Here is a 17,635-nt window from a genome sequence, read left to right on the forward strand (position 1 = left end):
ACAATTTAATTTTGTTTTTATGTGACTTTTTACACAAACAAAAGGCTGAAAGTAATAAAGGACAACTAAAATATTGCCAGTTAACAAACATACCATATCTTATCTGGCTTATTAACCAAGTACTGTCCAGTGAGGAATGTAAAAGGTATTTCTGTGCAAAGTGCAAGTGAGTGACTGAAGTTCATATGTTTTAGGTCAGCACTGACACTGATAAACCGTTAAACGCTCAGTCACCTAAATCTGCGGTTTTCTTCAGCCAGCCAATATTTTTCATCAAATTCTAGACTCTATCCATTTCTAGGCGATCCCTGAAAACTCATCTGTTCAGGGAAACCTGCCTTTAGCTAACAAATGAATCTTTAATTTCTCCCATCACTTCACCCCTTACAGTTATTACCTTTTGTTCCACTAGCCCCTCCCTATTAGATTGTAAGCTCCCAGGAGCAAGGCCCACCCTCTTGTATTGTTGCGGTATTGTCTGCCTTTATATTGTGAAGCGCTGCGCAAACTGTTGGCGCTGTATAAATCCTGTATAATATTATTATTATTATTATTATTAACAGTCATCGTAAGAGTTTTGTTACATTTTATTTTGTGATGTCCTTTTATTTAGAATGATGGAAGTTTAATGCTAGGTTCACACCTGTGTGTGGCTGCGGGGGATCGCTGCGATTCCTGCACCCGCAACCACCAGCAGTGAAAACATCGCGCTATATGATCTATACAAAAAAAAAACAATCAAGCAAATAAATAATTGACAGGCGTCAGAAGTGTGACGAAACGTACGTCGGGCGTGCTGACGTGCCGTATCCACCGTCTGTAGGACGGGTGTTCGTGCTAGCCGGCCGGCTTTCCATGCTGTTTTTTACTCTACACACTGTAAGTGTATTTTTAATGTCTTTTAAATAAATATCCATCCAGGATTACGCTATGTTGCTCTTCCTTCTTTTTTGGGGCATTGTTTGTGAGAACAACTCTAGGTTATGGGCATAGCCCTCTCTGCATCCTGGTCTCTTTTGTGGAGGATAGTGAGCTATCTACGGTCTGAGGAAGTGTCTAAACGGTGTTCCCATCTCACTAAAGGCCCCGACCGGGTTAAGGTCACAAGCTTTTTAAGCTTGCCATTTGGTAAGCGCCCATTTTATTCGTAACACTGTGGTGTGGTGAAGGTCCATCCAGCCCCATCTGTGTTTGCCTATAAGGGACTCAGTTGTCCGGTTTATCCATTGCACCTTTGAAGATTTTCTTCCATTTATTGGACTTTATTTTGTCACTTGATTGTTTATGAGTTTTATTTATCACTATTCACTACTTGAGATTCTACCTATATTATTTAAATCATAGCGCTGTTTCTTTTTGTTTATTTACTGTGTAGCAGTGAAAACATGCTGGTGGTTGCAGGAAATCGCACCCCATTCTGAGTGGAATCCTCACACATCCAAATTTGCAGTATGTGTGCAGGAACCACAGGCAAATCGCATGGTCCAAATGACCATGTGATTTCCCTGCGGGCTGCATTTTTCTGTGGGAAACGCAGGCACAGCAGCCCAATAAAATTAACGGGCTGCCCTGTCCACGCAAACGCTGGCTCCAAAAACGCTAAGGTGTAAACCTAGCGTTAAGGCCAATTACTAGTAGTTCCTAATCGAGAATTATTTCTCAGTATATACACTGATAGATGCTACATGAATATTTGATCAAACATTGATCAGTCATAGCTGTTCCTTCCTCATAAAAATGGATCATCATTGACAGATGTGATAAAAGGACCTATTTAGACATTTTTTTAATGAAGTGGTGCAACGTGCAGTTATTACATTCAAGTTGCAGTAGTTCATCAGTTTCAGGCTGCTGCAGTCAGATCAGCCAAGAAGTGACTAGTTCTTGTTTTCTGTGTGTCCCATTCACACCACTAGTGTGATGTGTAGTGCAGTGTGAAAAAACGTGACATATCTGCACTGCAATGCATTGCACTACTGTGCGGTGACTGTACTACATTTCCAAAAAAAAGGCCGTTCATTGCGCTGAAATATGCATCACCACGCCCCCTTGTCGAAGCCAGCATTGCTCTAGCATGCATGGTAACATTTTTACCCTCCATTGGCTGACACTTAACCAACAAATTAAATTCAAGATACTAACAATAACTTACAAAGCCATCCACAACCTGGCCCCCAGCTACATCACTAACCTAGTCTCAAAATACCAATCTAATCGTTCTCTTCGCTCCTCCCAAGACCTCCTGCTCTCCAACTCCCTCATCACCTCATCCCATGCTCACCTCCAGGACTTCTCCAGAGCCTCTCTCATCCTCTGGAATGCTCTACCCCAACCTGTCTGACTTTTTCCTACTTTGTCAACTTTCAGAAGATCTCTGAAATCCCCCACAGTTATTACCTCTTGTATCTCCTGACTTTCCCTCTTAGATTGTAAGCGCTAAGGAGCAGGAACCTCTGATTCCTACTGTATTCAAAGTGTATTGTATTTGTACTGTCTACCCTTGTAAAGCACTGCATAAACTGTTGGCGCTATATAAATCCTGAATAATAATAATGTGAAACTAGTAGAAAGATAGAAAAGATACATTGTATCTTACTCAGACAATCTGGCCATACGTTATTCCATCTTTCTTCGTTCAGCCAGCTGGCTGAGCGAAAAAAAATAAATCAATATCTCCCATTCACACATTCAAGGTGGGTGGGGAATAATGCTCACCGCTATGTCATTGTATTCTGACAGCGGGACTCCCCCGTCATCAGGATACACTGATCAGCACTGCTGAACAAGCAAAAGTAAACCCACAAGCCAGTTCATGAGAAGCCGATTGATAGCTCAACTCCTCATGAATGGGAATGGCCATACATGGATCAAAACAAGTTTGGTTCTTGCTAGAGATAAAATAGGTAGATAAGGGCTTGATACGGCAGCGTCAGCTAATGTTAAAAAAAAAAAAAAAAAAAAATTATATTTCTTTACTTCTTGGCATCCGTTTTTTTTTTTTTGCTTAAAAAAAAATTAAAAATCAGGAGATGTCCTTAACTATTTACCACCAAATGCACAATGGGGTTAATTTACTAAAGGCAAACAGACGATGCACTTTCACTCATTTTCCCTTTTAATTTTCCTTGCACCCGATTGGGTATTCTTTACAAAGTGAACCTTCACCATGTTGACATTTACTAAGAAAAAAAAAAAAAAAAGGTGCAACTGCAGTTGCAAAGTGCATAGTCTAGTTGCCTCAAGTAAATCAACCCCAATTTGACCACCTAAAAAAAAAAAAAAAAAAAAAAAAAAATGAATAAAAATAATACTAAAGCTTCATGCATGTTTTCATGTGGGCAGAAGGCACAGGTGCACACACAACCTGTAAAACTCAAGCTGAAAGCTGCTGTGGCTGCATGAGTACTGAGTGGTACTAATGTGTAGGGCAGTATGCCCCCAGGGTTGAAGGTCCAGAAAGCAGATTTCTTGTGTTTTGGGCAGGGTGGATTTGATTTAAATCAAGTCAATTTAAATCATCATTTTTAAAGAGAAACTGTCATCTGTCCCGCAGTGGCTCCTCCTCTGACCCTCTGTTGACTCACCGACACTCCCATTCACTTTAATGGAACGGCTGGTGATGCCGCAGAGACAAGGTGATAGACGTGGCGGCAGCAGGTGAGTGGATGCCGCTAACAGGCGCTGCCATGATGGATCTGAAATGACTGGTGCTCTTTAACCACTTCAGCCCCGCACCATTTGGCTGGTCAAAGACCAGAGGACTTTTTTTTATAATTTGGCACTGCGCTGCTTTAACTGGCAATTGCGCGGTCATGCAATGTTGTACCCAAACAAAATTTGCGTACTTTTTTCCCCACAAATAGAGCTTTCTTTTGATGGTATTTGATTGCGTCTGCGATTTTTAGCGACAGAAAAAGACCAAAAATTTTGAAAAGAAAAAAAAAAAAAAAAACAAAAACATATTTTCTACTTTTTGTTATAAGAAAAATCCAATAAACTCAATTTTAGTCATACATTTAGGCCAAAATGTATTCAGCCACATGTCTTTGGTAAAAAAAAAAAAAAAAGTCAATAAAGCGTATATTTATCGGTTTGCGCAAAAGTTATGGCGTCTACAAACTAGGGTACATTTTCTAGAATTTACGCAGCTTTTAGTTTATGACTGCCTCATCTCATTTCTTGAGGTGCTAAAATGGCAGGGCAGCACAAATCCCCCCAAATGACCCCATTTTGGAAAGTAGACACCCTAAGGAAATTGCTAAGAGGCATGTTGAGCCCATTGAAGATTTTATTTTTTTGTCCCAAGTGATTGAGTAATGACAAAAAATAAAATAAAATTTATTTACAAAAAGTTGTCACTAAATGATATATTGCCATATGGAATTACACCCTAAAATACATGCTGCTGCTTCTCCTGAGTACAGGGATACCACATGTGTGAGAATTTTTGGGAGCCTAGCCGCGTATAGAGCCCCGAAAACCAAGCAAGAAACTGTTGAACCCCCAAACATTATATATTTTTTTTAAAGAAAAGGCCCTACAGATTAAAATGGTGGATGTTTCATTTTTTTTTTTCACACAGTATTTGCGCAGCGATTTTTCAAACGCATTTTTTTTGGAAAAAACACACCTTTTTTAATTTTAATGCACTAAAACATACTAATTGCCCAAATGTTTGATGAAATAAAAAAAAGATGATCTTAGGCCGAGTACATGGATACCAAACACGACATGCTTTAAAATTGCGCAAAGACGTGCAGCGGCGACAAACTACATACATTTTTAAAAGCCTTTAAACGCCTTTACAGGTTACCACTTTAGATTTACGGACCAATTGCTGTTTATATATGATATTTTTAAACTGTTCTTTTCATTTAGATTTTTTATCATTTTTATTGTTATCTCAGGGAATATAAATATCCCCTATGATAGCAATAGGTAGTGACAGGTACTCTTTTTTTGAAAAAATTGGGGTCTATGACCCTAGATCTCTCCTCTGCCCTCAAAGCATCTGACCACACCAAGATTGGTGTGATAAAATGCTTTCCCAATGGTACTGTTGCATTCTCAGGTTCCCTGTTGGCACAGGAGTGCCAGAGAAAACCATGGAAGTCGGTGGGGGGGGGGGACGCATTCCCTCCCACTGCTTGTAAAAGCAGTCTAGAGGCTAATTAGCCGCTAGGATTGCTTTTACATGAAAGCCAACCGATGGCTGAAAAGAATGATACCAAGATGATACCTAAACCCGCAGGCATCATGCTGGTATACCCACTCAAAGTCCAGCAACATACCAGTACGTTGCTGGTCCTTGTTGGGCATATATTGTAATTTTTTTTTTTCATGCAGCCTGTGGGCTAAACGAAAAAAAGAGATTGATCGGTGGGTATGCCCATCATTAGAATACCTCCCTTCATCCACCCACTTCTAATGATGGGCATACATGCACCATTTTGTTTTTAACTGTGGTGGTGAAATCACCTCCTACAGCGCTGAAGTCACGGCTTTATGTATCGTGGGAGCAAATGCTGTTGCTGTCAAGATAAATAAATCCGTGCTGCAGCTGAATGGCGTACCTGCTAAGCAAATGATGGTTAACAATAAAACAAAGTAACATTACAGTATAACAGTAATGCCGCGTACACACGGTCGGACTTTTCGTCTACAAAAGTCCGACAGCCTGTCCGACAGACTTCCGGCGGACTTTCGGCGGACTTGCAGCAGACTTTCTAATGAACGGACTTGCCTACACACGACCACACAAAAGTCCGACGGATTCGTACGTGATGACGTACACCGGACTAAAATAAGGAAGTTCATAGCCAGTAGCCAATAGCTGCCCTAGCATGGGTTTTTGTCCGTCGGACTAGCACACAGACGAGCGGATTTCGGGGTCCGTCGTAGTTACGACGTAAAGATTTGAAGCATGTTTCAAATCTAAAGTCCGTCGGATTTGAGGCTGAAAAAGTCTGCTGAAAGTCCGGAGAAGCCCACACACGATCGGATTACCAGCCAGCTTTAGTCCGTCGGCGTCCGTTGGACTTTTGTAGACGAAAAGTCCGACCGTGTGTACGCGGCATAAGACTTACCATACCTGCAAAGCAAATACAAAAAAAAAAAAAAAACACCACCATAGTAAAAAAGAAAACATTTTTTTGAAAGCAACCTGTGCCTAAAATATATATATGCTGAAGCATGGGGGCATCCACCCCAAAAGTTAGGAGCAAATCGCTCCTCCACCACTGCTGCCCCCATGCTTCGGCATATATGCTCTTTTTTTTAACTGTGGTGGTGAAATCACCTCCGACAGCGCTGGAGGCACGACTTTATGTATCGTGGGAGCAAACCCTGTTGCTGTCAAGATAAATAAATCTGCGCTGCAGCTGAATGGCGAACCTGAAAAAAAAAAAAATGGTTAACAATAAAACACAATAAAACATTGCAGAATAGAATACAGTAAAAAAAGAGCAGAACAATAGAGAGAGAATAGAGAGAACAATAAAACAACTTTTTGTTTTTTTAATTTAAAAAAAAAAATTTTTACACTTTTATTTGTAACGGTTCGGTTCCAGGTTCGGGTCTCTCAAAATGCGATGGCATCTTGGGAGACCCTGTGAAAGTGTGAATAGTCTTGTGCAATGCCATACCGTACGCTAATACTCAACTAGGGTATGGTAGCGTTCAAAACATTCACCAATGCAAAGACCAGGATTGTCAGGACAGGAGGGACAATAATACCGGGTGTCACGCCTATATATGCGCTTTCTACAGACACAACATTTTCTTTGGGTAGGGGTACTCGGGAGGACATAAGGAAAATGCCCCTCATGCAGTCGGCCTACTGCATTTGGATTGGGAAGGTGAGGTGGAGCACCGTCTGGAAACAGAAGGGCTCTGACAATCTCTTCCTGGAATTTAAGGAAGGATCCAGTCCGTCCTGAAGCTCTGTATATCACATGAGCGTTCAGCAAAGCCAAATGAAATAAATAAACAGACACTTTTTTATACCAGCGTCTGGCCTTAGAGGCAATTAGGTACGGCCCCAACAACTGGTCGTTGAGGTCCACCCCTGCCATATTTTGGTTATATTCGTGAACACAGAGGGGTTTCTCCACAACACCAGTCGCTGTAGTAATTTGGACTGTCGTGTCTGCATGAAGGGAGGTAAGAACGAAAACGTTCTTATTATCCCTCCACTTCATAGCGAGCAAGTTATTACACTTCAAGCAAGCTCTCCCCCCCAACCTAAGATGGGAATCTGCAAGCCGCTGGGGAAAGCCCCGGCGATTAGGTCGCACGGTGCCACATGCTCCAATCTGATGATCAAACAAGTGACTAAAAAGTGGCACGCTCGTGTAATAATTGTCCATGTACAAGTGATACTCCTTTCCGAATAAGTGTGACACCAAGTCCCACACAATCTTGCCAGCACTTCCTATGTAGTCAGTGCAGTTTGTCGGCTCTACGTGACTATCTTTGCCCTCGTAAACCATAAAACTACATGTATAGCCTGTGGCCCTGTCACAGAGCTTATACATCTTGACCCCGTATCTGGCACGCTTGCTGGGAAGATACTGTTTGAATGACAAGCAGCCAGAAAACTTAATCAGGGACTCATCAACGCAGACAACTTGATGAGGGGTAAACAAGGCTGCAAAACGTTGGTTGAAGTGGTTTACGAGGGGCCGAATTTTGTAGAGCCGATCGTATCCAGGGTCTCCACGAGGACGACAGAGTTCATTGTTGTTGAAATGCATTAACCGCAAAATCTGCTCATATCGTGCCCTGGCCATGGAGGCAGAGAACAAGGGCATATGGTGAATTGGGTCAGTGGACCAATAATGACTGCAACGTACTCATTTTAACTATGCCCATGTCGAGGGATAGGCCCAGAAAGGTCTTAAATTCAGAAACCGTTTCCAATCTCTGGCAAGGGAGGACTGGGGATAAACGGCGATGTATTGACCAGCATACAAATTGCTTTGGTCCACAATAGATCTATAGAGATCTTTGGTGAAAAACAGTGAATAAAAATCAAGTGACGTAAAATCAACTGTTTCCACCTGAATGCCAGGATGGCCAGTGAATGGGGGAAGTACGGGTGCTGCAGAAGTGGTGGGCTCTTAATTAGGATTGGCGAATTCTGCAGGAAGGTCACTATGGGCATGACGGGCCTGTGTTTGTCTTCTTCTTGGTGGCAGCAGGACACTACTTGTGCTTGCCTCCTCGCCAGCTTGAACTGCACTTATGGGACTCACCACGTGTTACTGCAGTGCTGGATGAACGACCAGGGTGTACTATGCCGCTGGTGCTTGCCAGTTCACGAGAAGGAATGGCGGCGCTAGTACTTCTCTGCTCCATACGAGAGCCCTGCGGTTCTTGCACCTCAACAGCAGAAGATCAGGGTCTGGTACGACAGAGCTATCCATCATGGAGCCGCTGTCGTCTACAGAATTGTATTCTGAGCCTGAATCTTACAGAATCTTCACTATCTGTCATGCTCAGAAAAATGTAGACCTCTTCACTAGTATACCTTTGATTTGCCATTTTGGGCTCTAAATTTACTGGTACAGTAGTGAGACTCACAGGTAAAAAAGCTCCTAGACTGTCAGCAAATGTTACAAATGCTACCAAAAAAACTGTTAGCGATCGCAGGGATCAGGCCTGACTCTGCGAACGCTGTAGTTATGAGTGTTTTGTAAGTGACAGTGATCGATCGATACTGCACTTGGGTGGGCTGGGCGGAGGGGCAAAACGCAGGTGCTAGCAGGTATCTGGGCTGATCCTGCTAACGCTGCGTTTTTCGGAACCCTAAACTGCTGGGGACGCTAGTATAGATCTGATCAGATCTAGATCCGTTCAGATACTATACCACTAAGGGAGGTGTATGCAGCGTGCGTGGGTGTTAGCAGTACTGGTACTAATCTGACACTGCCTGGGTGACGCAGACCCTGACACTAAAGCCTAACTTATATCACCCGCCTGGCGATCAGGGGGTTAAACCTTTATTGGGTAATAAATGGCGGGTATAAAAAACAAACTAACCAGCATCGCCCGTAACAGTTATACGGTGATAACTGGTGAAAGGGTTAACTAGGGGGCAATTAGAGGGTTAAAACCTTTATTAGGTAGTATATGGGGGTACCTGATGGTGAACCTAAATACTTACCTAACTAGAGTCACCTGTGACACTAATACGGCGATCAGAAAAAAAGATTGCTTAATGACACTGTTGACAGGGGGTGATCAAGGCATTAAACCTTTATTAGGGGGGGGGGTACCCTAGACCTAAAGGGGCCTACCACTAACTGCCCTACCACTTAGAATAGTCACAAATGACACCAATGCAGTGATCAGTAAAAAAAATAAATAAATAAAAACGGCAATCTGTGTCACTGTGACAGGGGGTGATCAGGGGACGATTTGTGTGCCTACGTGTTCTACTGTTAGTGTAGTGTTGGTGCACTTACTTGATGTCTTCTCTCCTCGGGCATCGGAATCAAAAGACCGACACGAGGAGAGGTGACATCACTTCCTCTGCTTCTGTTTACATTACAGGAGCAGAGGAAGCTTCTCTTGTCAGGAGCGATCTCGAGGGGGTGGCCATGAATCGGTCTCTCCCCCTCAGCACGGATCACTCCTGCAACGATTCCGTCCGCCGCAGGCCCCCACCGCCCGCTGGGAGGCAGGAACGTACAGGTACACCCATATGCCTGCCCGTGCCATTCTGCCAACGTACATCGGCGTGCGGCGGTCGGCAAGTGGTTAAATATAAGGACTTATTCTTGCTGGTAGAGTGGCACGATTCTGGCCAAAATGAGAATCACGATTTTTTCACTTAGAATAAAGATCACGATTCTCGTGGCGTAAAATCTTTCACATTATACAAAAATAAATAAATAAATAAATAGATAGAGCTAACTTTACAGGCTAGTTTTTTTTTTTTTTTTAATTCAATAAAAGTAATTTTTTCCAAAAAAATTGCATTTGAAAGACCGCTGCACAAATACAGTGCGACATAAAATATTGAAATAACCACCATTTTATTCTATAGAGTCTCTACTAAAAAAAAAAAAATATATATAATTTTCTAGCAAAAAAAAAAAAAAGATTTTAACTTGAAACCAACAAAGGTTTAGTGTTTAAGTGGTTAAACTTTCCTCACCGAAGTCTATTCCTTTGACAAATTGTTACAATGTTTAGACTTAGTTCCACTGCTAAAGAATGTTGTGATACTTAACAGACTGCCCGTTTTTTTTTTCTTCCTTTCTTTTGACGGTGTTCCCATCGAGTAGTGCCCGCGCATGCGCAGGAAGGAGCTGCACTTCAGCTAATTTGCCGATCAGCTGGAGTGACGTGACCAGGGCGCAAGCGCACATTGTAGGAGGCATCTCTCGATGGGACATACCATTTCTCAGCCACAATTGAAACCTATACAAACAGCGGGGGAGACCGTGGTTTTGCCTGTGTGAAAGGACAGGTTGCAACACAGACAAAACCAGCTCTTCAACACAGCCACTCGCTGCCGCACTCCAGCAGCAGCGATGCACAATCTGAGAACTACGGTCTCCCCCGCTGTTCGTATAGGTTTAAATTGTGCCTGTAAAATGGTATCTCCCATCGAGAGATACCTCCTACGATGTGCACATGCGCCCTGGTTACGTCAGCCCAGCTGATCAGCAAATTAGCTGAAGTGCAGCTCCATCCTGCACACGCGCGGGCACTATTCGATGGGAACACCGTGCGGCGCATGTGCAGTACAAACCAGTCACTTCGACAGAACGGCTGTGACTTCAGCAGAGCAGAGAGAATTCTCTGCATATCGGGAAATACTTTTGTCAAGATTGCAATGGGGGGGGGAAGCGATAACGATTCTTAGCGATTAATCATGCAGCTCTACTTGCTGGTAGTAAAATCTTTAATATTTGCAAACAAAATGAAGGCTTCCTATTTAGGATAAGCTGTCAGGTTAGTAAAACAGCAATATCAGAACCAATTCAATTCAATCACACAGTTTTTAAAATACTGTATACATAGATTTGCAAATCAATGGGATAAAGGAATATTCCTGAACTTTGTTTTATCTCACAATTACTGTGCCATTGTGTGAATGCGTCAATGCAGAGCATGTTATCTCAGCTTGCATTCATTGAATGAGTTTACCAAAAATGTAAATATTGCAGAATATACAGCCTCATGCTACATAACTAAGCTCTATTTCATGCTGTATAAACTAAATTATTAATGCACCTTAAATAGAAAACTATCTTTAGATACTCCAAAAGCATTTTATTAAAATAAATTTGATTAAAAAAAAAAAAAAAAACACGATTTAAATTAAAAAAAAAAAAAAAAAAATTAAAAACTGATTTTTCTGATTAAAAAAAAAACGATTTAAATTAAAAAAAAAATAAAAATTTAAGAACTGATTTTTTTTTTTTTTAAATAAAAAAAAAACAAAAATTTGCTTTATATCCACCCTGGACACATAGCACATAACTCCGTACCCCATGCAGCTGCAGCAGCTTTCAGCTATTCTAGCGTTTTCCAGGTTACTGACCGTGAGGCTGGATGGTGCGCCTGTGTCTCCTGTCTGCACAAATATGCTGAGATCTCATGCGCTGGGGTTAAGGGTCCTGTCCCCTCACCAGTGCTTCAGCTGTCGGCCCAATCTTCAGCTCTATGTGTGTTGGATGTCAGTTCTGTGCTTCCACCAGCTACCTCTATAATGAGTCCTAGACTAGTGACAATGACTTTTCCCTTTTGCTTTCCAAGACAGAAAAGATCTGAGGCACGAGTAGGGGAACAGGTTTGTATTTAATAGTCTTTTTCTTTTAGGGGCCCTTTGTTATTTTAATTTTTGGTTTTGGCCACAAGGTGGTTTGGGTAGAACTCAGAACAAACCTTTTTTTCTATAGAGTAAGGAAGGGTTATAATCATTATAAGAGGATTTATATAGCTCGAGCAGAGCTTTACAAAATGACAGTATAAGTACAATACAATTCAATACAAGAGGAATCAGAGGCCCTGCTCATTAAAGCGTACAATCTAAGATTTGACCTCTGTAGGGCTTTTATTAGTATACATGTACCCGCTGAGGATAGTTCTCTTACTTTCCAACATGGTAATAAAAATACCAATCACCAGGGCAAGAAACAATAAAAACACTTCTCATTATCAGAGATGGAAAGTCTACAACAGGCTCTCTCAACCTTTTTAACATGGAGGAACCCTTGAAATAACTTTTTGATCCCAGGGAACCCCTGCTAATAACTAGATCTACAGCTTACTATACATTAATGTGATGGTCACTAGGAAGATTGTTCATGACATTTGTGGTCACTGGGAAGAGTTCCCCTCCTGCATATAGCCAAAAAAGATGAGTGGTCTCAGTGGTTACTTATCTAAGAGACAGAAATTGCTCATTGTTAAATGAACCCCTAACAATGTCTGGAGGAACCTTGCTGTGGAACATGTCAGACTTGTAATGGTGTTTCTGTGGGGAGATTTCCTCTCATCTTCTCACCAACGTTTTAGGAAAAAACATCAGGGGCAATCTCCTATAGGCTCAGTCCACACCTGAGGGATCTGAAGTGCTTCAACACTCATCTTGAGGATATGCATTGCATCCTATGGTGCCCCCTTACATCTGAGCGTCACGTTGCTGGAAGCTTGTTGTATTACATGAGATTCCTTGAAGCAGAGTTGTGCGTCTTTGGTCCCTATGAATTTCAATGGGAAAGCCTGAAAAAAAAGTGTGTATTTTTGTTTCTTGCCTCTTCTCCTAGTAACTAGCTTTCCATTGGCTAAAACAAAAACGCTCTAACCTGAAAACACTTGTACAAATGCGCATAGAAAAAGCTGAAGTATGACCCTAGCTCAAGACCCCATTCACTGTTTTCTCCTGTGTTTGCTGTTGTGCTGCACAAGAATGGAACATACATTATTCCCTATGGTTCCTGTTCACATCAATGCAACACTTTACATTTTTTAAAGGTGCAGGAGCTTCTTTTGGTGCAGTGCTTTTTTTTGCCCCATAGACTTTAATGGAAATGCACCAAAAACACATGTAAAATGCATGTAGGAGTTTTCTCCCACAAAAGCTTGAAGCATCAAAAATGTGCAAAGTCGCACTACAGAAACGCACCAAAAAATGTATCATCATCATTAGGGTTGTGTTAGCAGGCTCTATTTCTCTGCTTTTTAACCATTTACTGACTACCCCATGCATATATACTGCGGTAGGGTGGATGCTTTGTGCTGGATCCCGTATCCGATACGTAATCAGCACTTCTGAGTAAGAGCGATTTGTTACAGCACAAGCAGTTCAGAAGGTGCTGGCCAATGATTGATTACTGGGACTCACCGATTGGCTCCATTATTCAAAAAAAAAAAAAAAGGAGCTCTGTGTTTTTAACAAGAGCTCTGTACAATGACAGGCGACCTTGCCGTTTTTTATACCCTCCAAAGCAGGGAGAAAAAAAAAAAAAAAAAACACACAGCAAGATCAGCTAGTAAAAGCAGCACAAAACACACGCAGTAAACATTGTCAGGCACACATTCAACCCCTTGATTGTCCCTAGATGTTAACCCCTTTCCAGCCAGTGTCATTAGTACAGTGACAGTGTACAGTATTGGCACTGATCACTGTATTAGCGTAAGCTAATGTCAGATTGCCCGCCCCACTACAAGTCGTGATCATTACCATTATAAAATAAAAATTCCAGTATCTATACCAAACTCTATAGCTTTCATGTAAACCAATCAACATACACCTATTGTGAATTTTTTTTGTTCACCAAAGACATGTAGCAGAATACGTTTTGGCCTAAGGCCAGATTCACACTTATGCGTTTTTTGGTGCTTTTTTGCAGATCTGGAAACGCGCTGGTTCCCGCATTGCCCCAGTGTGAACTGAGACTGATTCATGCAAAACAGTGCTTTTTTTGGTTCCAAAGACTTCAATAGAAAAGCTGCAAGAAAAGAATGTAGTGCGTTTCTACCATGATTTGCGTTTTTTTATCAAATTGGCCAAAAAAACCCCATAAAAATTTGGGATGCACCGATACCATTTTTTTTTTTACAACTATTTTGTTTTAACTTCAGCTGTCAGCAATGGTACAAAGCATTGAAAAGTTATTTACAAATGAAATAAATTGATTATTTTTTTTAATTTAGCACTTTTTCAATGTGAAATGTGTAAATATATATGTGTAAAAATTTTCACTAACAAAAAAAAAAGTTTTAATTGTTTATAAAATAGATGTGAACAAAAGAAAAAAAAAGCAGGAAAATAATAATTAAATGGAGGAGAATAGGGAGTTAATTAAGGCTGATTAGAGTAAATTAGGGGTTATTAAAGGGTTAAACAGAGGAACATTTGTTCATCCCTTTGATCTGCAGATGAAGAAACAGAAGTATACAAAAAGAAACAATGTTTCTTTTTATTTTAGTGTTTCAGGGCTGAGCAATGTTGTTAATAAACATTGCCGGCTGCTTTTCTTTTTTTTTTGAGAGCTCCAATTACTGGACTTCTTTAAACATTGGGGAGACCCACTGACAGCTCGAAGAACCAAGCCTATAAGTATCCGTTTCAGGTATCAGTGCATTTGCACAAGTACCGATACTTGTATTCGTGCAACCCTATAAAAAACGTGAATCACAGTAGAAACACACTACATTCTTTTCTGCAGCTTCTCCATTGAAGTCTATTGGTCCAAAAAAAAAAAGCAGTTTTGCATGTAAAAAAAGTCACGGACCCTTTCCAAATATGCCATGGCTGAAAAAAGCATAGATGTGAACGTGTCCCATAGGGAACTATGTTAAAAGGACTGTAGTGCGTTTCTGCAAAGAAAAAAAAAAGGCACCAAAAACTGTATAGGTGTAAATCAGGCCTAAAAATCATGAAGAAATTAGATTTTTACAAATTATTTTGAATATGTTTAAGCAGAAAATAAAAAAAAAAAATGTTTTTTTTTTTTTTTTTTTTACTAAATTTTCCAGCATCTATTCTAGATTGTATTCCTATGGTGTGAACAGTAGGCTATATGGTTTTCAATTGTATAGTTCACACCAGTGCTTGCAGTTGAAAGAAAGAAAGAAATGCATTTTTATCTGCACTGGAATGCACATGTCCTTATTTAGGGCCAGTTCACACGACATGCAGTCCAGTGCGTTTTTTTCTGCATCGAAAATGCATGGAAAGTAGGTTATATGGTTTTCAATGGCTTAGTTAACAGTGCAGTCAGCTCCAGGGCTTTCCAGTACCAGGAAAAAAAAAAAAAAAAAGTAGAACATGCTGCATTTTTCCTGTACTGGAATGCAGTAAAACGCATCAAAAATGCACCAGATCCCAGTACAGTGGAAAAAAAAAAACTGGAAAAAGAAGAAAAAAAAAAATAGCATCTGGGCTGCATCAGAAAAGCATCAAAAACACGTTAAAAATGGGCATGTAGAAATGCATCAGGAAGGGATCTGGAGTGCGTTTTTGTGGTGTGAACCAGCCCTATCTCCCCTTTCACACAGGGCTGTCCGTTTTTACTCCTCCACTTGCTCAGTAGGGATCGCTTCGATGATTGCCGCTGAGGTGGCAGATGACAAGTCCGTCTCTGCACTCTGTTCAGGGACGGACCTGTCAGAGAGTCCACTCTCCTCTATGGGGGGGGGGGGGGGAGAAATCGGACGATTACAGACCGCCTGTCCGTTTTCATCCGATTGACAGATGCAAAATAGGACATCCATCCATCTGGATTTTGTGGATCGGATGTCAGTGGACATGTCAGTGCTGACACCCGACGCTGCAAAGAGCTACATGGAGCGACCGTTCAGATCCGCCTGAAAAAACTGACAGGAAGATCTGAACGGTCCACATGTGTGAAAGGGGCCTTAAGGTTAAGAAAAAAAAAAAAAAAAAAAAAAAAAAGGGGGGGGGGGAATACAATGAACTGCATCAAAAATGCATTGGAACGCATCAAAAATATACATGCAGAAAAGCACCTGGACTGCATTTTTATGATGTAAACTGGCCATGTGCGTTTTACTGCGTTCCAGTACAGTACTGTGTAGAAAAAAAACAAAAAACGCATGTTCTATTTTTCTGGAACTGACCGCACTGGTTTGAACTATGCCATTGGAAACCATATAACCTACCTTCCATGCGTTTTTGATGCAGAAAAAAAAAATAATAAACTGGGCTGCATGTGGTGTGAACAGGCCCCACGGCCACCAGGTGGGGGGATATGACAGAATGTGGTGACATTTCCCTCCCTAGAAGAGGTGAAAGTCAGCTGACTCCAATCACAGCAGTGTAGAGTTGTGAGGATGAGGCCCACCATGACTGGAGCTGTACTGTATACAGAGCTATGGGGACTTCCGGTGCGGGGAGACGTCTCTCCTTCCAATGGAGAGTCAGTCCCGGGCATATAGAAGAGAACACACCGAGCTCTGTGCAATATTCTCCCCTCAAATAGCCCGCACTACCATCACACAAAGGATACGAGGTGCCGCTGGAGGACGGAGAGGCGGCCGCTCCCGGCCGGGAAGTTGTGGATTCGGGCCTGCATGTCACTAGCGGTGGTAGAGGAGCTCTATAGGGGAGACCCAGTCCGAGACCTGCATGTATAGCCCTATAGAAACCCCTCCTCCGTGCAAAGTCCTATACGACCTACGTGACTAAAGCCTGCCTGCAGAGCCTCCGCCCCTTTCCTCTTTCCTCCTCCCTCTCTCCGCCCCCTCTCTCCTCCCCCTCTCCGCCCCCTCTCCGCCCCCTCTCTCCTCCCTCTATGGAGAGCAGGCAGTGCTGTGACTACTATTGCACCTCCCTGTCCCTTCCATGTGTACAGACTTTCTTCCGCAGGTTTGTGTTGTGTAGTACATGAAGAGGTGTGTACATTTAACCACTTCTCACCCAGGCCAATTCGGACTTTTTTTCTCCTACATATAAAAATAAAAATTTTTTTTTTGTTGTTACTAGAAAATTACTTTTTTTTTAAATACACTTTTACAAAGTTTAAGCACTTCAACGCCGGAAGGATTTACCCACTTCCCGACCAGGCTATTTTTTGCGATACGGCACTGCGTCGCTTTCACAATTGCGCCGTCGTCAAATTGATATCCTTTTTTTTTTTCTTAACCACAAATAGAGCTTTTTTCGGTGGTATTTGATCACCTCTGCAGTTTTTATTTTTTGCGCTATAAACAAAAAAAGCGACAATTTTGAAAAAAAAATAATATTTTTTACTTTTTGCTATAATAAATTAAAAAAAAATCATCAGTTTAGGCCAATATGTATTCTTCTACCTCTTTTTGGTATATTGATTGGTTTGCGCAAAAGTTATAGCATCTACAAAATTGGGGATAGATTTATGGCATTTTTATTAGTAATGGCGGTGATCAGCGATTTTTAGTGGGACTGCACATTGCTGCAGACTGATCGGACACTTTTGACACTTTTTTGGGACCAGTGATATTTATACAGCGATCAGAGCTAAAAATAGCCAAAAATATTACTGTATAAATGTCACTGGCAGGGAAGGGGTTAACACTAGGGGGGCGATCAAGGGGTTAGGTGTATCCTAGGGAGGTATTTCTAACTGTGGGGGAAGTGGACTGACGGAGTACAGAGAGATCGCTGTTCCTG

General features: G+C 41.6%; 1 protein-coding gene across 1 annotated transcript in view; it reads right to left on the reverse strand.

The window, feature by feature from the left end:
- PHYH (phytanoyl-CoA 2-hydroxylase) overlaps positions 1–16,730 on the reverse strand; it is a 61,657-nt gene extending 44,927 nt beyond the window's left edge. The window contains exon 1 of the mRNA XM_073619511.1: positions 16,494–16,730. Within this exon, the coding sequence (XP_073475612.1) occupies positions 16,494–16,559 (66 nt within the window). The 5' untranslated portion in view covers positions 16,560–16,730. The remainder of the gene's footprint in view (positions 1–16,493) is intronic.
- Positions 16,731–17,635: the final 905 nt, after the last annotated feature.

Source organism: Aquarana catesbeiana, linkage group LG03 (genome assembly GCF_042186555.1).
Source record: "Aquarana catesbeiana isolate 2022-GZ linkage group LG03, ASM4218655v1, whole genome shotgun sequence".
In the NCBI taxonomy this organism is placed as follows: Eukaryota; Metazoa; Chordata; class Amphibia; order Anura; family Ranidae; genus Aquarana; species Aquarana catesbeiana.